Here is a 15,520-nt window from a genome sequence, read left to right on the forward strand (position 1 = left end):
AGTCCTTTTGTGTTTCTCACCCACCTTAGAATCACAGAAATTTAGAACCGAGAGGAACCTTAGGGGACATCCACTTCAACCTGTCCCTGAACAGGAATGCCCTTGACACCCAGGCATCATCTAACTTCTGCCTAAAGACCTGCTTCAAGTGTTAGGGAACTTACTACCTCCCAAGGCAGCTTATTCTACTTTGGGCCAGCTCTTCGTTGTTAGAAATTTTTTCCTTTTATTGAGCTGAAATCTGTCTCTAATTTCTCTCCATGGCTCCTAGTTCTGACCTTGGTGCCTCATAGAAGAAGGCCCCATAACCACCCTTTGTATACTGGGGACATATTTCCCCCCCAAGCTCCCCTCTACTAACCATAGATCTTCTGGATTCCCTGCAGGTCATCCTGGGGCAGCTTGAAGCTGTGTGTCTCCATGTACTGGTAGAAGGGGGCCATGATGGCGCTGGGGTCATTAGAATGCTCCAGTCCCAGTGCATGGCCCAGCTCGTGCACAGCTACCAGGAAGAGGTCGTTTCCTGCAGGGACAGATGACAGCACCGGTCAGTTGCCTGAATACCCTCCAGGGGCAATGAGGGACAGCTTCCAGGGATTCAGCATCCTGGCTCAGCCAAGTTCTGTGACTTATTCAGTCATGTACCTTTGGCTTGGCCCAGTGGTAGAAAAGACAGGTAGAGCTACCCCAGAGAAAGCACTTCAACCCACCCAAATGTGAGCATCAAAGGGCACAAAAGATTCATTTTATCATACAAATGGGGATAATGTAGTGGTGTGCAGGTAAAAGTTTAACAGCCAGCTCTCTGGGGGAGAAATGGACTCATGACACACTTTTTAGTGTAATCTGCATTACTCACATTTCTCCATCACTTTCTAAAGTCTAGACGATCGACAAAACAATAAATCAAAGCTTGATTTTGTAGTGTTTGTCAATTTCTGATATGTAAATGCTCACTAAAAATTTAACAATGCTTCTCTTCCCCTCCCACCATTTCTGCCAATTAACTGCATGCTCAGCTATCACTTTTCCCTTGAAGCCTTCTGTGATTTCCCAGTTGGAAGTAGTTTCTCCCTCATTTGATCTCGTAGCACTTCTATATATATCTCTGATACACTTTATTTTTTGGACCTATAATTTTGCTGGTACCATTGGGCACCCCTAGTGAGGAAACTCCTTTCTGCCAATGCCAAATCTCCAACTACACTTCAACTTATAGTCTTAGAGAATATTACTGGGACACTGAGAAGGTAAGTGAAAGAAGTCCAGGGTCACTAGGCCAGTATGCATCAGAGGAAGGACGTGAACCCAGGTCTCCCTGATTCTGAGACCAGCTCCCTATCCACTGCTCTAGGCTGCCCCTCTCACTCACATGTATTTGTCATATGTAAAATCCGCAACCCCCTTAGATGTGTTTGCGTCTTATCCCCTCTCCTAGGCTGCAAGCTCCTCGAAGGCAGAGGCCATGGCTTTTTTATCCATATATCTCCTCCAGTGCCCAGCACAGTGTTCTGCATACTTTAGTAAGAGCGTAGGCTCTCACTAAATGTTTGTGAAATGAGTGAGTGGATGAAATTTGGAGACTAGAGAAGAGCAGCAAGTAATGTTGATCACAAGAATAATCTGGATTATAATTATTCGTGGCCATGTCCTATTTTCCCAACTAGAGGCTGTACAGCCAGAGCACAAAGGCCAATTCCACTTTGTCTTCCCCTCAACACCAAGCACTAAGCTTTGATGCGTGACTACCATTCCATGGATTTCATGGAGGTCTTATTTGTTTACTGAGCTAGCTGTCTTGTTTTCTGTCTCCTTTCATGCCACTGCTCCTTTAGTCCAGGGCAACTGTGTCAAGAAAGAAAAGGCTATTTATTAATAGGTAGTACTGCCCTTAATCCTGGGCAGGCAGGGGGACTGTGCTCCAGGCCTCATACCTCTAGGGATTCTGAGTTTTGGAGGAACCTACTCATCCTGGGCACAAAAAAATTGAGATAAAAGTGAAATATGAACAATAAAACAAAATAATTACAAATAGTTACACAAACAAGTGAATGTTATCTTATATGTAGGGGGTATGAGACTATCTGAATATACCTAAATTAAGCCTGCCAGTTGTCCTGGATTAGAAGAGATAGTTCCAGATTCTGATAGCCCTGGATCCCCCATTTGGTGAATGTTCCACATTCACCCAACCTGTTCTGCTTGCCCCGAATTTTCAGCTAGCTTAAGGGATTGTAGGTGATCACTCATTTCTAAATGTCATTAGTCACTTGAAAGTATAATGTGTACTATTAATGAATCTGTTGTTATGGATGAGAAATTGAATAATAACATAAATACATACCAACATGCACAACAGTGATTTGTAGACTAGACCTTTATTCATCATTCTAAAATACTACCATGTAAGAGATACTATACTACATTATGAGATACTACTGTGTAATGTGATCAAGGCTGATGCTATGTTAGCAGTTAGTTGCAGTAAAAAAGAAAACAACAAAAAACTTGTCTGGACAACATTGACAGTAATATTCCGATTTTCTGAGTTGATGTGAGTACCAAAACATTGTTGCTGAATTTAGGAATCTTCTTTTGACATCTCATGTACATTTCAGGTTTAAAACATGAAAATGTAGTACAGTACAGTTTGAAAATATTTAAATATCAGTATTAGTAGTATGCTCTCTATATTCTGAGCAGTTAACAGCTTTTGATATCCTGTATTTGCTCTAAGAATTTTTAATTTGTACTTTATTAGTTGCTGAAAAATTCTAGGTGCTTTCCCTAAATTCTTAATAATTCACAAAATAAGCCACTATTTCTTCAAATTTGTTCTGTACATACATCATAGTCATTAATGCTATAGCTATAGCTATAATAAATTAAATTTAAAAATTCTCCCATCTAAAGAAGGGATAGATTGATAGTCACCATCAAAATGCACATGTAGGCGAGCTCATTGTATTGTATAGGACGGTATCTTCTGTTATGTAATGTTATGCTAAACTATGGATAGTTTTATATATATACATGTATTTTAATTTATATGTTTATATTTTAATTTTGTACTTTTTGTGTCTGTATGTTTTAACTGTCATAAACAAAAGTGCAAAAACACAAAGTTAAGTGCAATTTTTGAATATGAAAATGTTGTTAGAAGTTTGTTAATTAATAAACTAAGTATTTAAACTAAGTAATCCTTAGGAATAAGTATTGACACTTGAAATGTAATTTCCATTTCATTTAATTTCCTTAAATTATTATTGCGATGTACTTTCTATATCCAATACAAAATGATTGTTATATAAATTTCAAGCATTGTTGTTCCTGAGGTTTCAAAAATTAGGGCTCTATGAAATGTAAAGATAGGAACGACATTCTATTCTCTGATTTATTTGTACCGCCAACACAACAAATAATATTTTTTTAAAAATAACCATTTAAACTTTAGTGTAAGATGGAACAAAAATTATCTTTGAAATGATCTATATCATGAAAATAAATATCAATACTTCTATGAAGGGCCTTTTCCCCAAAAAACGCATCTAATTGAATTCCAACCTATGATAAAATTTCTATGCCTTGTGTTTTATTCTTTGATATAACACAGCTGCAAAAAGTACAACACTTTTGGTTTTGCTTAGGATGTGAGTTTTTGGGGAGTGATAGTAGACTGTTCAATATATTCTACCTTATAGGTATCAATTGTCTATTGGTATTGAAAACATTTTCCGAAAATGAAGCTATGGGTATTTTTTTGTTTGTTTGTTTGTTTTTAGGCAATTGAGGTTAAGTGACTTGCCCAGGGTCACACAGCTAGTAAGTGTCATGTGTTTGGTCTGAGGCCAGATTTTAACTTAGATGCTCTATCCACTGCACCACCTAGCTGCCCAAGCTATGGCATGTGGGGCACATTGAGGGACTGCAAGTAGTGAAAGAGTGTTGTTATTTGTCCTTTGTTCCAGAAGAGGAAGATGACATCCGGAAGGTGATGCCATGACATCCAGAAGGTGATGCCATGACATCCAAGTGACTTGGATTTAAGTGAGTGAAAGCAGTGCAAAGTCATCAGCCTCACTCTCTCCTTGGTGAGTGATCAAGATGCAAAGGGTTCTCCTGGAATATGTGTGGAATAGTGTTATGAATAGCTGGGAGGAGATGAGAAGATGTTGTTAAGAATGTAGCCACCACTGACATTGTCAGACACTGTTAGCACTGTTGCCAAGCCCTTCGGTATTTACTGTGCCTTCTAACTCCAGCAGCTCACGCTGTGACACTCCTCAGAGTAATATATGTAGCCCAGGGACGTGGAGAAGTCCACCTACAACAGCTCAGCTTCCTTTCCTGACCCAAGATCTCACCTAACTCTTGCCCTTCCTTTTGACAATACAGCCAGTTCTGAGGGGAAGGTGAGGGTTTGGGATCAGTCTAGAAACATAAGACCAGAAGCCTGGACTAGTTAGAGGGGGAGGGATAGTGGTGTCCTCATGAGGTTTTGCGTGGTTTTTTTAAATTTATTGCTGAATTTTGCTTTGAAACATCATGACAAATCTCCAGTATACTTCCAAATGAATTCTCCAAAATGTGCAATTCCTAAAAACGATTAAGTAAATCAACTTGAAAGAGTGCATTAACTGATAGTTGTTCAGTCATTTCAGTTGTGTCCATATCTTCATGCCCCCATTTGGAGTTTTCTTGGCAGAGATACTAGAGTGATTTGCCATTTCCTTCTCTAGCTCATTTTACAGATGAGGAAACTGAGGCAAACAGGGTTAAGTGACTTGCTCAAGGTCATACAGCTAGTGAGTGTCTGAGGTCAGATTTGAACTAAGGAAGATGAGTCTTCCTGATTCCAAGCCCAGTGCTTTAACTAACCACTGTACTACCTACCTACCCCAACCATTATTAGTTTTCCATTTGTTAAAAGGAAGGATATAGCCATACATCATATGTTAATAACATGCTTTTGATCTGACCTTTGTTGCCATTTAAAATTATCTTTAGGGGAGGGGGAGGGATATGTTGCGAAAGGTAAGTGCTGTAAAAAAAAAAGATATCAATAAAAATTTATTTTCAAAATAGCTGTCTATGTCATTGGAGTCATTGCATATAATGTCCTTTTATATTTGTCTTTAGTCCAACTGGTATCACTTAACACAAGTCTTGCCGTATTTTTTCTAAAATCTTCCTACCATTGTTCCTTATGGCTCAGTAATATTTCATCTACAGAGAATAAGGAAATTGATGGCACACATGGAACTTAACAGCTGAAAAAAGTTTAGGTGAGGCTGGAGTAGAGGAGAAAATGACCACAGATTTCAAGCTGGAAGAAACCTCAGAAGCAGCATGGTTCCAACCCCCCCCCCTACTCTCCAAATTTACATATGAAGAAACAGGTACAGAGGTCAAATAATTTGCCCGAGGTCACCCAGGTCATCAGCTCCAGTGGTAGATTTTGAACCGGGGTTCACTGATTCCAAAGTCAGTGCTCCCTCCATTGTCATCATGGAATTGTGAGATTAATCTGCCAGGAAGCATTTCCAACCAATGGCATCTATTCCCTGACCAGGGGATACTCAAAAGGGAAGTAGTCCAGGAATACCTACAGAACACATGCACAATACTTTCCTCCTTCCCTCTCTCCTTCTACCTCCCCAGCTTGGGCCAACTGATGCTATTCACAAAGACAGAGGATGAACAGGGAACTTTGGCCACGAAGATGGTGGAGTCTTCCACACCATCACACCTGAGATCCTTAGGGGAGCAGTGGGTTGCTGTAAAAAGAGCACAGGATTTGAATTCAAAGACCCTGGGTTTGAATCTTGACTTTTGCTACTTACAAGCCATGTGGCTTTGGACAAGTCATTTACTTTCCAGGACCCCAGTTTCCTCATCTGTAAAATGAGGGAGTTAGACTAGATGACCTTTAGGGATCCTTCCAATTCTAAATCTGTAATTTAATCACAATCTATAATCAGAATATCCTCCCTTTTATCCTGAGCCTATTGCACTGGCTTCTCTCACTTTCCTGCCTCTGAATCACTTCCTAGCTGGGTGACTACAGGCAAATTACTCTGCCTGAGTTTCCCCTTGGTAAAATGGTACCTGTAGTACCTATCTCACAAGTACTGTGAGAGGCTCAAAAGAGCTAACCTTTATAAAGTGCTATCATTAATGATCAAATCACTTAATAATAATAATTTATTATTATTATTATTATCACTTATCACAATTATTATTATCAATAGTATTGTGCTGTTTCTTTTCATCTTTTCCTATGAAATTTACATAGATACAATCCTAGGACAAGTCACTGTCCTGCAATTATTATTTCATTTAATGTTCTACAAACTGTTGGGGAGATGAACAAAATGACTGCTTTTTCAGCTCTTTTTGTGGTGGAAAACAATTAGGAGCTATAGGGGATGCCCTTCAATTGTGGAATGGCTGAACATGTTGTGATACATAAATGTGTTGGAATACTATTGTGCTATAAGAATCAATGAAGTCTATGGTTTCAGAGAAATTTGGGAAGATTTGTATGAACTGATGCAAAGTGAAGTGAGCAGAATCAGGAGAATGATTCATATAATGACAGCAATGTTATAAAAACAAATGACTTTGAAAGATTTAGGAACTCTGGTCAATGTAATAAATCCAGAGGACTCATTTTGAAACATTCTGCCCACTTCATGATAGAGAGCTGATGGACTCAGACTGCAGATCAAGGTATTTTTTTTGGATATGGCCAATGAAATAATTTGTTTTGCCTGAGTATACATTCTTATAACCAGTTTTGTTTTTCTTGCTTTCTCAATTAGAAAGGGCAGGGGAGGAGAGGTGGGAGGGAGAGAATTCACAGCTAAAAATGAAAGTAAAATGGAACTTAAAAAAGGGAAAAAAATGAAATGCTTTTCATAATTGAATAAAAGCATTGGGATGTGAGCTCATCCTCTGTAGGCTCACCAAAAGCATCTCCAGCAACAGGCCAGACAACAAAGGTGATATGACTTCATCCTATCCCCACATTGATTCCTTCCCCTCAGTGCCTCAACTTTGAAGGCTTTTCACACCACACAGCTGGGTGATTATCAATATTTGGTAGCAATGTCTACTGCTCTCTTTGTTCTTAAATTTTTATGAATCAATGTTATATAACCTGGTGATTCTGGGGTAACAGTTTTGTCCTGGATAATGCTCCTATGCTAGTACAGTTTACTTACTGAATAACCAAGGGTATTTGGGATTCTCATTTGTAGCAAGGAGATTAATTGTCCATTAATTTATGAAGGATAGTGAGCTTCTGGTAAATAATGCTAGCCACCAGGTTGAAGGTTCAACAAATGCTAAATTTTTGCACCCTTTATCAGATGTGTTGCACAATTTCTATAATTTTCTTATATAATCTGCACTGATTACACAGTTTGGACTCCTTAAAGATAACCCATATGAAATTCTGGGTGGTGAGGACCAGGTCGTGAATTTCCAACACAAACTCCTCCATTTCTATAAACAATCTACATGGATGTTATTTGATCATCACTTCCTGGTTGACATCATGATGATGATGATGATGATAGAGCGTGTACTTCAGTGACATTCTGATGTGCAGTGGGGTCAACTTGGCAAAACTCTCTTCTTGAGTCAGGTAGGTAGTGCAGGAGATAGCTGAGCCTGAAGTCAGGAAACTCAAGTTCAAATTTGGCCTCAGACACTAGTTGTGTGACTCTGGGCAAGTCATTTAAGCTCTGTCTACCTCAGTTTCCTTAAGTGTAAAATGGGGATAATAATATCACTTACCTCACAGGGTTGTTATAAGTATCAAATGAGGTAATATTTTCAAAGGGCTTAGCACAGCGCCTACTCAACATAGTAGGCACTTAAATGCTTCCTTCATTCTTTCCTCGAGCATCTGCAGCAGAGCTGCCGGTTGCCAAAGCCAGAGATGTCAATTCAAGCAAGAAAGACCAAATATGAAGGGCTGGGTATTTTGGGAGTGGGATATAGGGTGGTTGTTGTTGTTCATCCTTTGTTTTTGAGGAGGATCAATGACATTAGGAGGGTGATGTCTTGAGTTGTATGTGATTGGATTTAAGTGAAGCAAAGCCGCATAAAGTCAATCAGCTTCACTTTCTCCTCCAAAGTCACTGGAGTCCAATGGCAAGACAAAAATCAAGATGGCTGTAGATGGCCCAGGATGCAATGGATGACCTTGGCCTTTCTAAATTAAGGCTTCTAAATCTGACTTTCCCAGATCAGTTTGTCTGAGGCAACACCCATTCAATGACTAAGGGCTAGTTAAGAATTGACACAAAAGATGCCCTAATTTACCATCACAAAAGTACAAATCTGGGAGGGGATGACCCTCAGAGTCACTCATTCTAAGCAACCAAAACTTAAACAATGAGGCATGGGAGGCTTGGACTGAGGGCAATTATTAGCCATTCAATAAAAGTCATAGCGATTTTGGGTGTAAAGTCCATGGTTAAGTAGTTCCATTTGAATCACAATGGGCTTTTTAAAAGCCTGTTTTTTCAGAGCTATATTTCAAGAAATCATAAATGAAAACTGCAGGGTGAAAAGTAAATTGTCCTCCCTTTTTGAAAACAAAACAAAAATAAATAACCTAGCCCCTAAACCCCAAAATATCTTAGGGGGGCTATGAATTGGAAGGTGGAGGTAGTACTGTGGCTAGGAGTCCCCAGGTCCGCGAAAGGCCTCCAAATATTTCTGAGAATCCTGGGTTAGTGTCACCACTTTATCCCATGCTTTTCCACCTTAGGATCATGAGATCTTGGTTTATCTGGTTCAGAATCTATAACCAGCAGAAGGTAAACTCCTGGAGGAGATCTTTCATTTTTATCTTTGTGTCACTGCCCTCTGTACAGTATTTATTGCTTCATAAAATATAAATTAATAATTTAAAAAAATTAACTGAATTGGCAGGAACCCTAGAGATCAAGACCCTTCTCCAGAGCTGGGAAGGGATTTGTACGTGTCTGCAAAAGTAGAAAATGTTGGAGCCAGGATTCAGACCCAAACCCTCTGGCTTCAAACCTAGCCCTTGCCACTATCCCTGACCATGGCCCTCTTGGATCTTTTCCAGAACCCAAAGCCCTTCTTTGGGATCCCTGCTGTGGAAAAGACTTTTAGAGAATTAAAAAGAGGACTCTTCATGGTGGGGTCTGGGCTAACATACCCAGGCCCATGAGAAAACAAATAATGGTATCATAGAGTTCGGAGCTCAAAAAGAGTCTTTACTCATCTTCTACTCCAACTTCCTCATTTTACAGATAAGAATGTCAAAGCTCAGCCAAACCAACCCTTCCCCTAATGTATTTTAGCTTTAGGGGCATTTTCATGGAAATTATTCTCATCTCCCCCAAAACTATATGATTTGGGAAAATGAACTGCATTTGAAGCTTGATACCATCACTTACAGAAGAGGGTCCAGTTCCTTCACAGTAGTCTATTTGGCTCACAAAAACCTGGATCATTTCCCAAGAATTCCCCAACTTGACCAGCAACAGATCAAGGCAATTTTTAGTCAGTTTAATTTATCTTTAGGACTGAATCAGGCCTCTGTAATTACTGAGAAGTCCTTTCATTGAAATAAAAACAAGAAACTCATTTCCCAGCTACCTGTTTCATGATCATCAAGTCTTTGATCAATGAATATTTACCAAGTGTCATGTAACCCTGAAGTCCCAAGCTCTAGGTTTACTTTGATCAGGTTTGATATTGGGGGTTTACCTGAAAATCTTGTCCTTTGCTTACATCATTGGAACTCAGAATCACTCTTGAAAAACTTCAGAAAAGGTGTAAATAGAGCTCCTAGGTTCTGCATAAGCACTTAAGGTCAAAGAATTCACTAGGTATAGGACAGCCTTTATTCCATCTCACAGCAAATGTAGAAAAGATAAAAGAGACTCAATACAATTTTCCTCTCTCTCTCTGTCTCTGTCTCTTTCTCTGTCTCTCTTTTTCTCTCTCTTCTCTCTCTGTCTCTATCTCTCTATCTTTCTCTCTCCCTCCCTCCCTCTATCTCTCTGTCTCTCTTTTCTCTCTCTGTCTCTCTCTCTCCCCCTCTCTCTCTGTCTCTGTCTCTGTCTCTCTCCCCCCTCTCTCTGTCTCTGTCTCTCTCTGTCTCTCTCACCTCTCTTGCTCTTTGTCTGTCTGAAAGGAGAAAAAGGGAAGAAAGCTGAGTCTTTGAGGAAGAATCTTTACTAAGCACTGTGGTGGCTTCTTGGAAAAACAAAACAAAATGAGAAAACCAACAGTCCCTGCCCCTGAAGAGCTTACATTCTGTTGGAAGAGGGGGAAGGGATACAGTGTGTGTTCAGATCTGGAGGATACAAAGTAAACTGAAGATGGAGAGAGCGCAAAAGCAGAGGGAATCAGAGAAGGCTTCCCAGAAGAGATAGCAACCCAGTTGAACATTAAAAGAAGACAAGGATTTTGGATACGTTAATGTGTGTAAAGACTGAAGTCCCCAGGTACAAGGACAGTGGTTGGGATGTACAGGAAGACTGTGAGGGAAGGTCTTTAAGAAAGGAGGAGTGTGACCTGAAAGCTGTTAAGATCCCCACCACGAGGATTTGGAGTAGATGGCACGGCTAAATAAAGTGATCCTCAAAGAAGGAGGGGTTGCTGGGTGATAGGTGGCAGAGGGAGGGTCTGGAAGTGGCAGTGGGGAGCAAGGAGTAAGCCTCTCCACGGCTATGCATGTCACAGAACACGAGACAAGGGGCAACCAGCACCGGAGAGGGTGGCCAGGGATGAGGTGCCCTCTGGAGAAAGCCAGTTATCCACGAGGGCAAGAAGGTGGGAAGAATCGGGTAAAAGTCAACTAAAATGAAGGGCAGTTTGCTAATAATAGAGCAGAGTTTCCAAAGGGCACAAAGGAAAGACAAGAAAGAGGAGGAAAGGGTCTGGGAAGGAGCAGAGTTGAGCCGGATAGAGAACAGAATTTAGTCAGGGGAATCTCACACCTACATTTTTTGTTGTTCAGTTGTTTTTCAGTCGTGTTTGACTCTCCGTGACTTCATTTGGGGTTTTGTTTGCAAAGATACTAGAATGGTTTACCATTTCCTTCTCCAGCTCATTTTATAGAGGAGGAAACTGAGGCAGACAGGGTTAAATGACTTGTCCAGGGTCACACAGGTACTAAGTGTATTTGAACTCACGAAGATGAGTCTTCCATGGGGCAGCTAGATGGCGCAACAGATAGAGCACAGGATCCAGAGTCAGGAGGACCTGAGTTCAAATTCGGCTGCAGACAATAGACACTTATTAGCTGTGTGACCCTGGGCAAGTCACTTAACCTTGATTGCCTCACCCCACCCCCCAAAAAAAGAGATGAGTCTTCCTGACTCCAGACCCAGTGCTCTAGCTGCCTTTACACCTACATATATTTGACTGAATCACTGAAACGATGCTACAAAAGCAACAGCACTGATTCTGCAGCCCGGCTATTCATAAAAGCATTTCTTCTCATCAAAAGGAGGAGTAAAAGTGTCCTCTAGAAGTGTATAAAATATGAATCTAGAGCTAAAAGGGATTTAGAGTTCAGTTGACAAATGCAATAACAGAAGTCACACAGATAGGAAGTGACACATCGTGGACTCAGGTCTTGTATTCATGCTGCCTGTGGTCAAGGGTTATGTCCCCTCAATGTGCATTACATTTTGGGTTGATTGTAGTCAACTCTTTCTAGATTAAGTTTTATCCGTCCCCTGCTCTAATGTGATGACCAGTCACACAGCAGCATCCCTCGGGTATGGAGGCAGGAGTTCCACTGGTTCCTATCACAGCGTGAAGGGTGGTTGAGAATGGTGGTGAGAGTGCTAGACTTGGAATCAGGAGGCCCCGGGTTCAAGTCTTAGCTTTGACACTGAGCAGCTGTGACATCATGGACAAGTCACTTAATCTCTTTGAGTCCTCAATTGCTCTTTCTAAAAAATATCTACAATCCCCATTTTACAGAGTTGTTCTAGGGTTTGAATGAAATAACTTGAATTAAATGCTATAAACTTTTTTTTTTGTGGGGAGGGGTGAGGGGTTGATCTGTGATTTCATCCATGTAAGAGCCTCTTACAGAAACAAAGAATGAAGATCAGCAACTGTTCTGTAACTTAAAGGTCAGTTTGGGGGCCGTGAGAGGTTAAGCCACTTGCCTAGTGCCATACAGACCATATGTGTTGGAGGAAGGATTTGAACTCAGCTCTTCCAGACTCCCAGCTCAGTTTTCTACCCTACCTCCCTGCAAATTTGAAAATAATATATAAATTTCAGTTATCATCATCATCATGGTGGTAGTGTGATATAGTGAATAGATAGCTGACCTCATGTGGAAGCAATGAACGTGAGCCTGGATAGACTTTGGGCGACAGTAGAGGACAGAGGGGCCTGGCATACTGTGGGTTATGGGGTCATAAAGAATCTGATATGACTGAGTAACAGAGTTGACTTCGGAGCCAGGAAGACCTGTGTTCAAATTCTAACTCCAATATTTACTGGCTGTTTGACTTGGGCAGGTCAATTAACTTCTCACTGCTCTAGGCCATGCCTGCACATTGTCTTGCCCGTGCTGCTTGTGACCCACCAAAGCGGCCCTCCAGCAGGATGTTGTGCAGGCCTGTTTTACATTTTCTCCATTTTTTGTGGGCAGCCTGAAATCCTCTGGTTAATGCCAATGGCCCTATGTTGTGCAGGCTTGCCCTAAGGGAACTTCACATAGTCAATTTTGCTGAGATTTGCATTTTCACAGGCAGCCCAAAATCCTTTGGTGGGCCGCAAGAGGTGCATGGACCACAAGTGGCCACGATGTTGTGCAGCCTGCTCTAGGCCAATGGTGTCAAACTCAAATAGAAAAGGGACTATTAGAACTAATGGAGTCTGAACGCAGATCAAAGCATCCCTTTTTTTCTTTATTTTTCTTGGGTTTTGTGGGGGGGGGTTTTGGTCTATGTTTTCCTTCACAACATGACTAATGTGGAGATATGTTTTGCATGACTGCACATATACAACCTATATCAAATTCCCTAAATCAAAATTCCCTTCTCAATGAGGGGAAAGAGGAGGGAGGGAGAGATTTTTTTAACTCAGGATTTTTAAAAAAGAATATTAAAAATTGTCTTTACCTGTAATTGGAAAAAAATAAAATATTTATTAAAAGAAAAAAAAAAGGGACCACTAAACCATAATAAGGATCCCTACAGCAGTATATTGATTTAGAAAACCACATAGGAGCATTAGTTATGTTCTATTGTATTTTTATTTATTTTGTTAAATATTTTCCAGTTACATTCTAATCTGGTTCAGGCAGCGCTTCAGAGTGTTGTGGGAGGAAGGCCACAGGGATATATCCACTCCAGGCAGCTCTCTCAGAGTGTAAGTTGCAGAGAAGGTGCCAATCTGCATTGGTAGAGATTTCCTCACCTGGGAGTACCCTATATCAATGAAATCACAGGTCCAGTCTCTCTCTCTATTTTTATTATTATTACCATTAGGACAACTGCTTGGCTCTTCTGCACCTTGGAAAGCTTTGCTGTAACAATTGGATCTACTCCTCCACATTAAACACCGCCCCCCCCCTTCAAATTGCTTTCCCCTTCAGCTCTTGCCATGCTCACTCGCCCCCTCGTAACCCAGTACTACCTTTTAAAGGTGGGAAGAAGGGGAGAGCACCTTGCAAAGTAAGACACAAGCAGTTATCAATCAAATGAACAGCTAACCACAGACCCCAAGGGGAATCTTTGCAGGTGGAAATCTAAGTCTGGCTGAGCACAAGGAGCCTCCAGATTGCCTGACTTTCTAAGAAGCTGACAGATGAGTCCTAGTGTTAGCAGCGGGAATGGCGGGGAGCTCGAGAGAGGAACGTCAGCGGTAACACCCCCGTAGCACAACGGCAAGAGAAGGTGTTTAAATCAACTCTGCGTTGGACAGCATTGGTTTCAGTGCTGCTGAACCCTGGACAGACCAGCTCGATCTTTCTGCAAGTATATGAGAGGGCGGAGAAGGGGCAGCAGAGAAGGCTCTGAGAATCTGGCAGCAATAATTGTGGTAGTCTGGAGTTTTCTCTTTCTGCCTTCTCTTTTTTTTTTTAAAAGCAATTGGGATTAAGTGACTTGCCGAGGATCACAACAGCTAGTGTCAAGTGTTTGGTCTGAGGCTAGATTTGAACTGAGGTTGTCCTGACTTCGGGGCAGGTGCTCTAACCACTGCACCACCTAGTTGCCCCTCTGCCTCCTCTTTTGCCTTGCTTTCTATCCCCAGCACTTAAGCACAGTGCTGAGCACACAGCAGGTGCCTAATAAACGTTTAGTGCAGCTAGGTGGCAAGTGGATACAGCGCAGGGCCTGGAGTCAGGAAGACTCATTACCTGAGTTCAAATTTGGCCTCAGATGCTTACAAGCTGTGTGAGCCTGGGCAAGTTACTTATCCTGTTTGCCTCAGTTTCCTCATCTGTATAACGAGTTGGAGAAGGAAATGGCAAACTACTCCAGTATCTTTGCCAAGAAAAACCCAAATGGGGTCACAAAGAGTCAGACACGACTGAACGGCAGCGACAAATAAACATTTATTAACTAATTGATCATACATGGCCTCTCTCCTGCTTTATCTCTGAGGAAGGCAGTCTGTCAGAAGCTTTTCTGGGGTGTCATCTTTCCCTGGAAGTCTTGTGTGGGCCACAGTCAGATCCTGGGATCCAGGACATGGAGTATATATATTGAGAAGGAAATCTGAGCAGTGATAACACATCCTGCGGATCTGTATAACAGAGCTTGTCCCCGGGGTAAAACGCCTGGCGGTGAGCATCTCCACGACAGACTGAAGCGTAGGACTCTTTCCCATTCTTTAAGTAGTAAACTCAGTGGCCAATAGATTCCACCTCCCCTTGTATTTGGACATCCCCCCTGGGTTCTGTCAGGCCTTGCTTTGTGGTGCATACCCCAACTGAGACCTGTACCCCCGGGACCTATATCTGCCTCCATTATTGGCTTAAAGACATAATGAAGTTTCTGATGAAGGAAATCTTTGATTCCCCTAGACCCCCAGGGCTCATGTCCAGTGCACTTAGAAAGCCATGAGTTAGAAGACAGTATTTGAAGGCCAGGCTACCACCTTTCTGCTCTTTATCAGTGGAGTCCTTTCTTCAAGAATAGCCTATTCAGACCAGACCCTGGAGCCAGAGAGAAGAATGTCACCCACTGCCTTGTGGGTTCCATGAAGGATGTGGTGGTGTCACAGCATGGACACCTCTCCAGCAGACAGAACGGAATTTAGGCGAGGCTGGAAGTCAGGGCCCAGCATCTCGTGGCTAGGTTAAAAAACTGACACAATCGCGGCAGTTAGGTGGCTCCGTGGATAGAGCTCTGGCCTTGGAGTCAGGAGGACCTGAGTTTAAATCTGGCCTCAGACACTTGACATTTACTAGCTGTGTGACCCTGGGCAAGTCACATAACCTCGACTGCCTCACCAAAAAGAAAAATAAACAAACAAATAAATAAATAAA

General features: G+C 41.6%; 1 protein-coding gene across 1 annotated transcript in view; it reads right to left on the reverse strand.

The window, feature by feature from the left end:
* The window catches only part of MMP24 (matrix metallopeptidase 24), a 67,388-nt gene that overhangs the window by 11,667 nt on the left and 40,201 nt on the right, over nucleotides 1-15,520 (reverse strand). The window contains exon 5 of the mRNA XM_020998763.2: nucleotides 362-523. Within this exon, the coding sequence (XP_020854422.1) occupies nucleotides 362-523 (162 nt within the window). The remainder of the gene's footprint in view (nucleotides 1-361; nucleotides 524-15,520) is intronic.

Source organism: Phascolarctos cinereus, unplaced genomic scaffold (genome assembly GCF_003287225.1).
Source record: "Phascolarctos cinereus isolate Bilbo 61053 unplaced genomic scaffold, phaCin_HiC Scaffold_2;HRSCAF=192, whole genome shotgun sequence".
Taxonomy (NCBI): Eukaryota; Metazoa; Chordata; class Mammalia; order Diprotodontia; family Phascolarctidae; genus Phascolarctos; species Phascolarctos cinereus.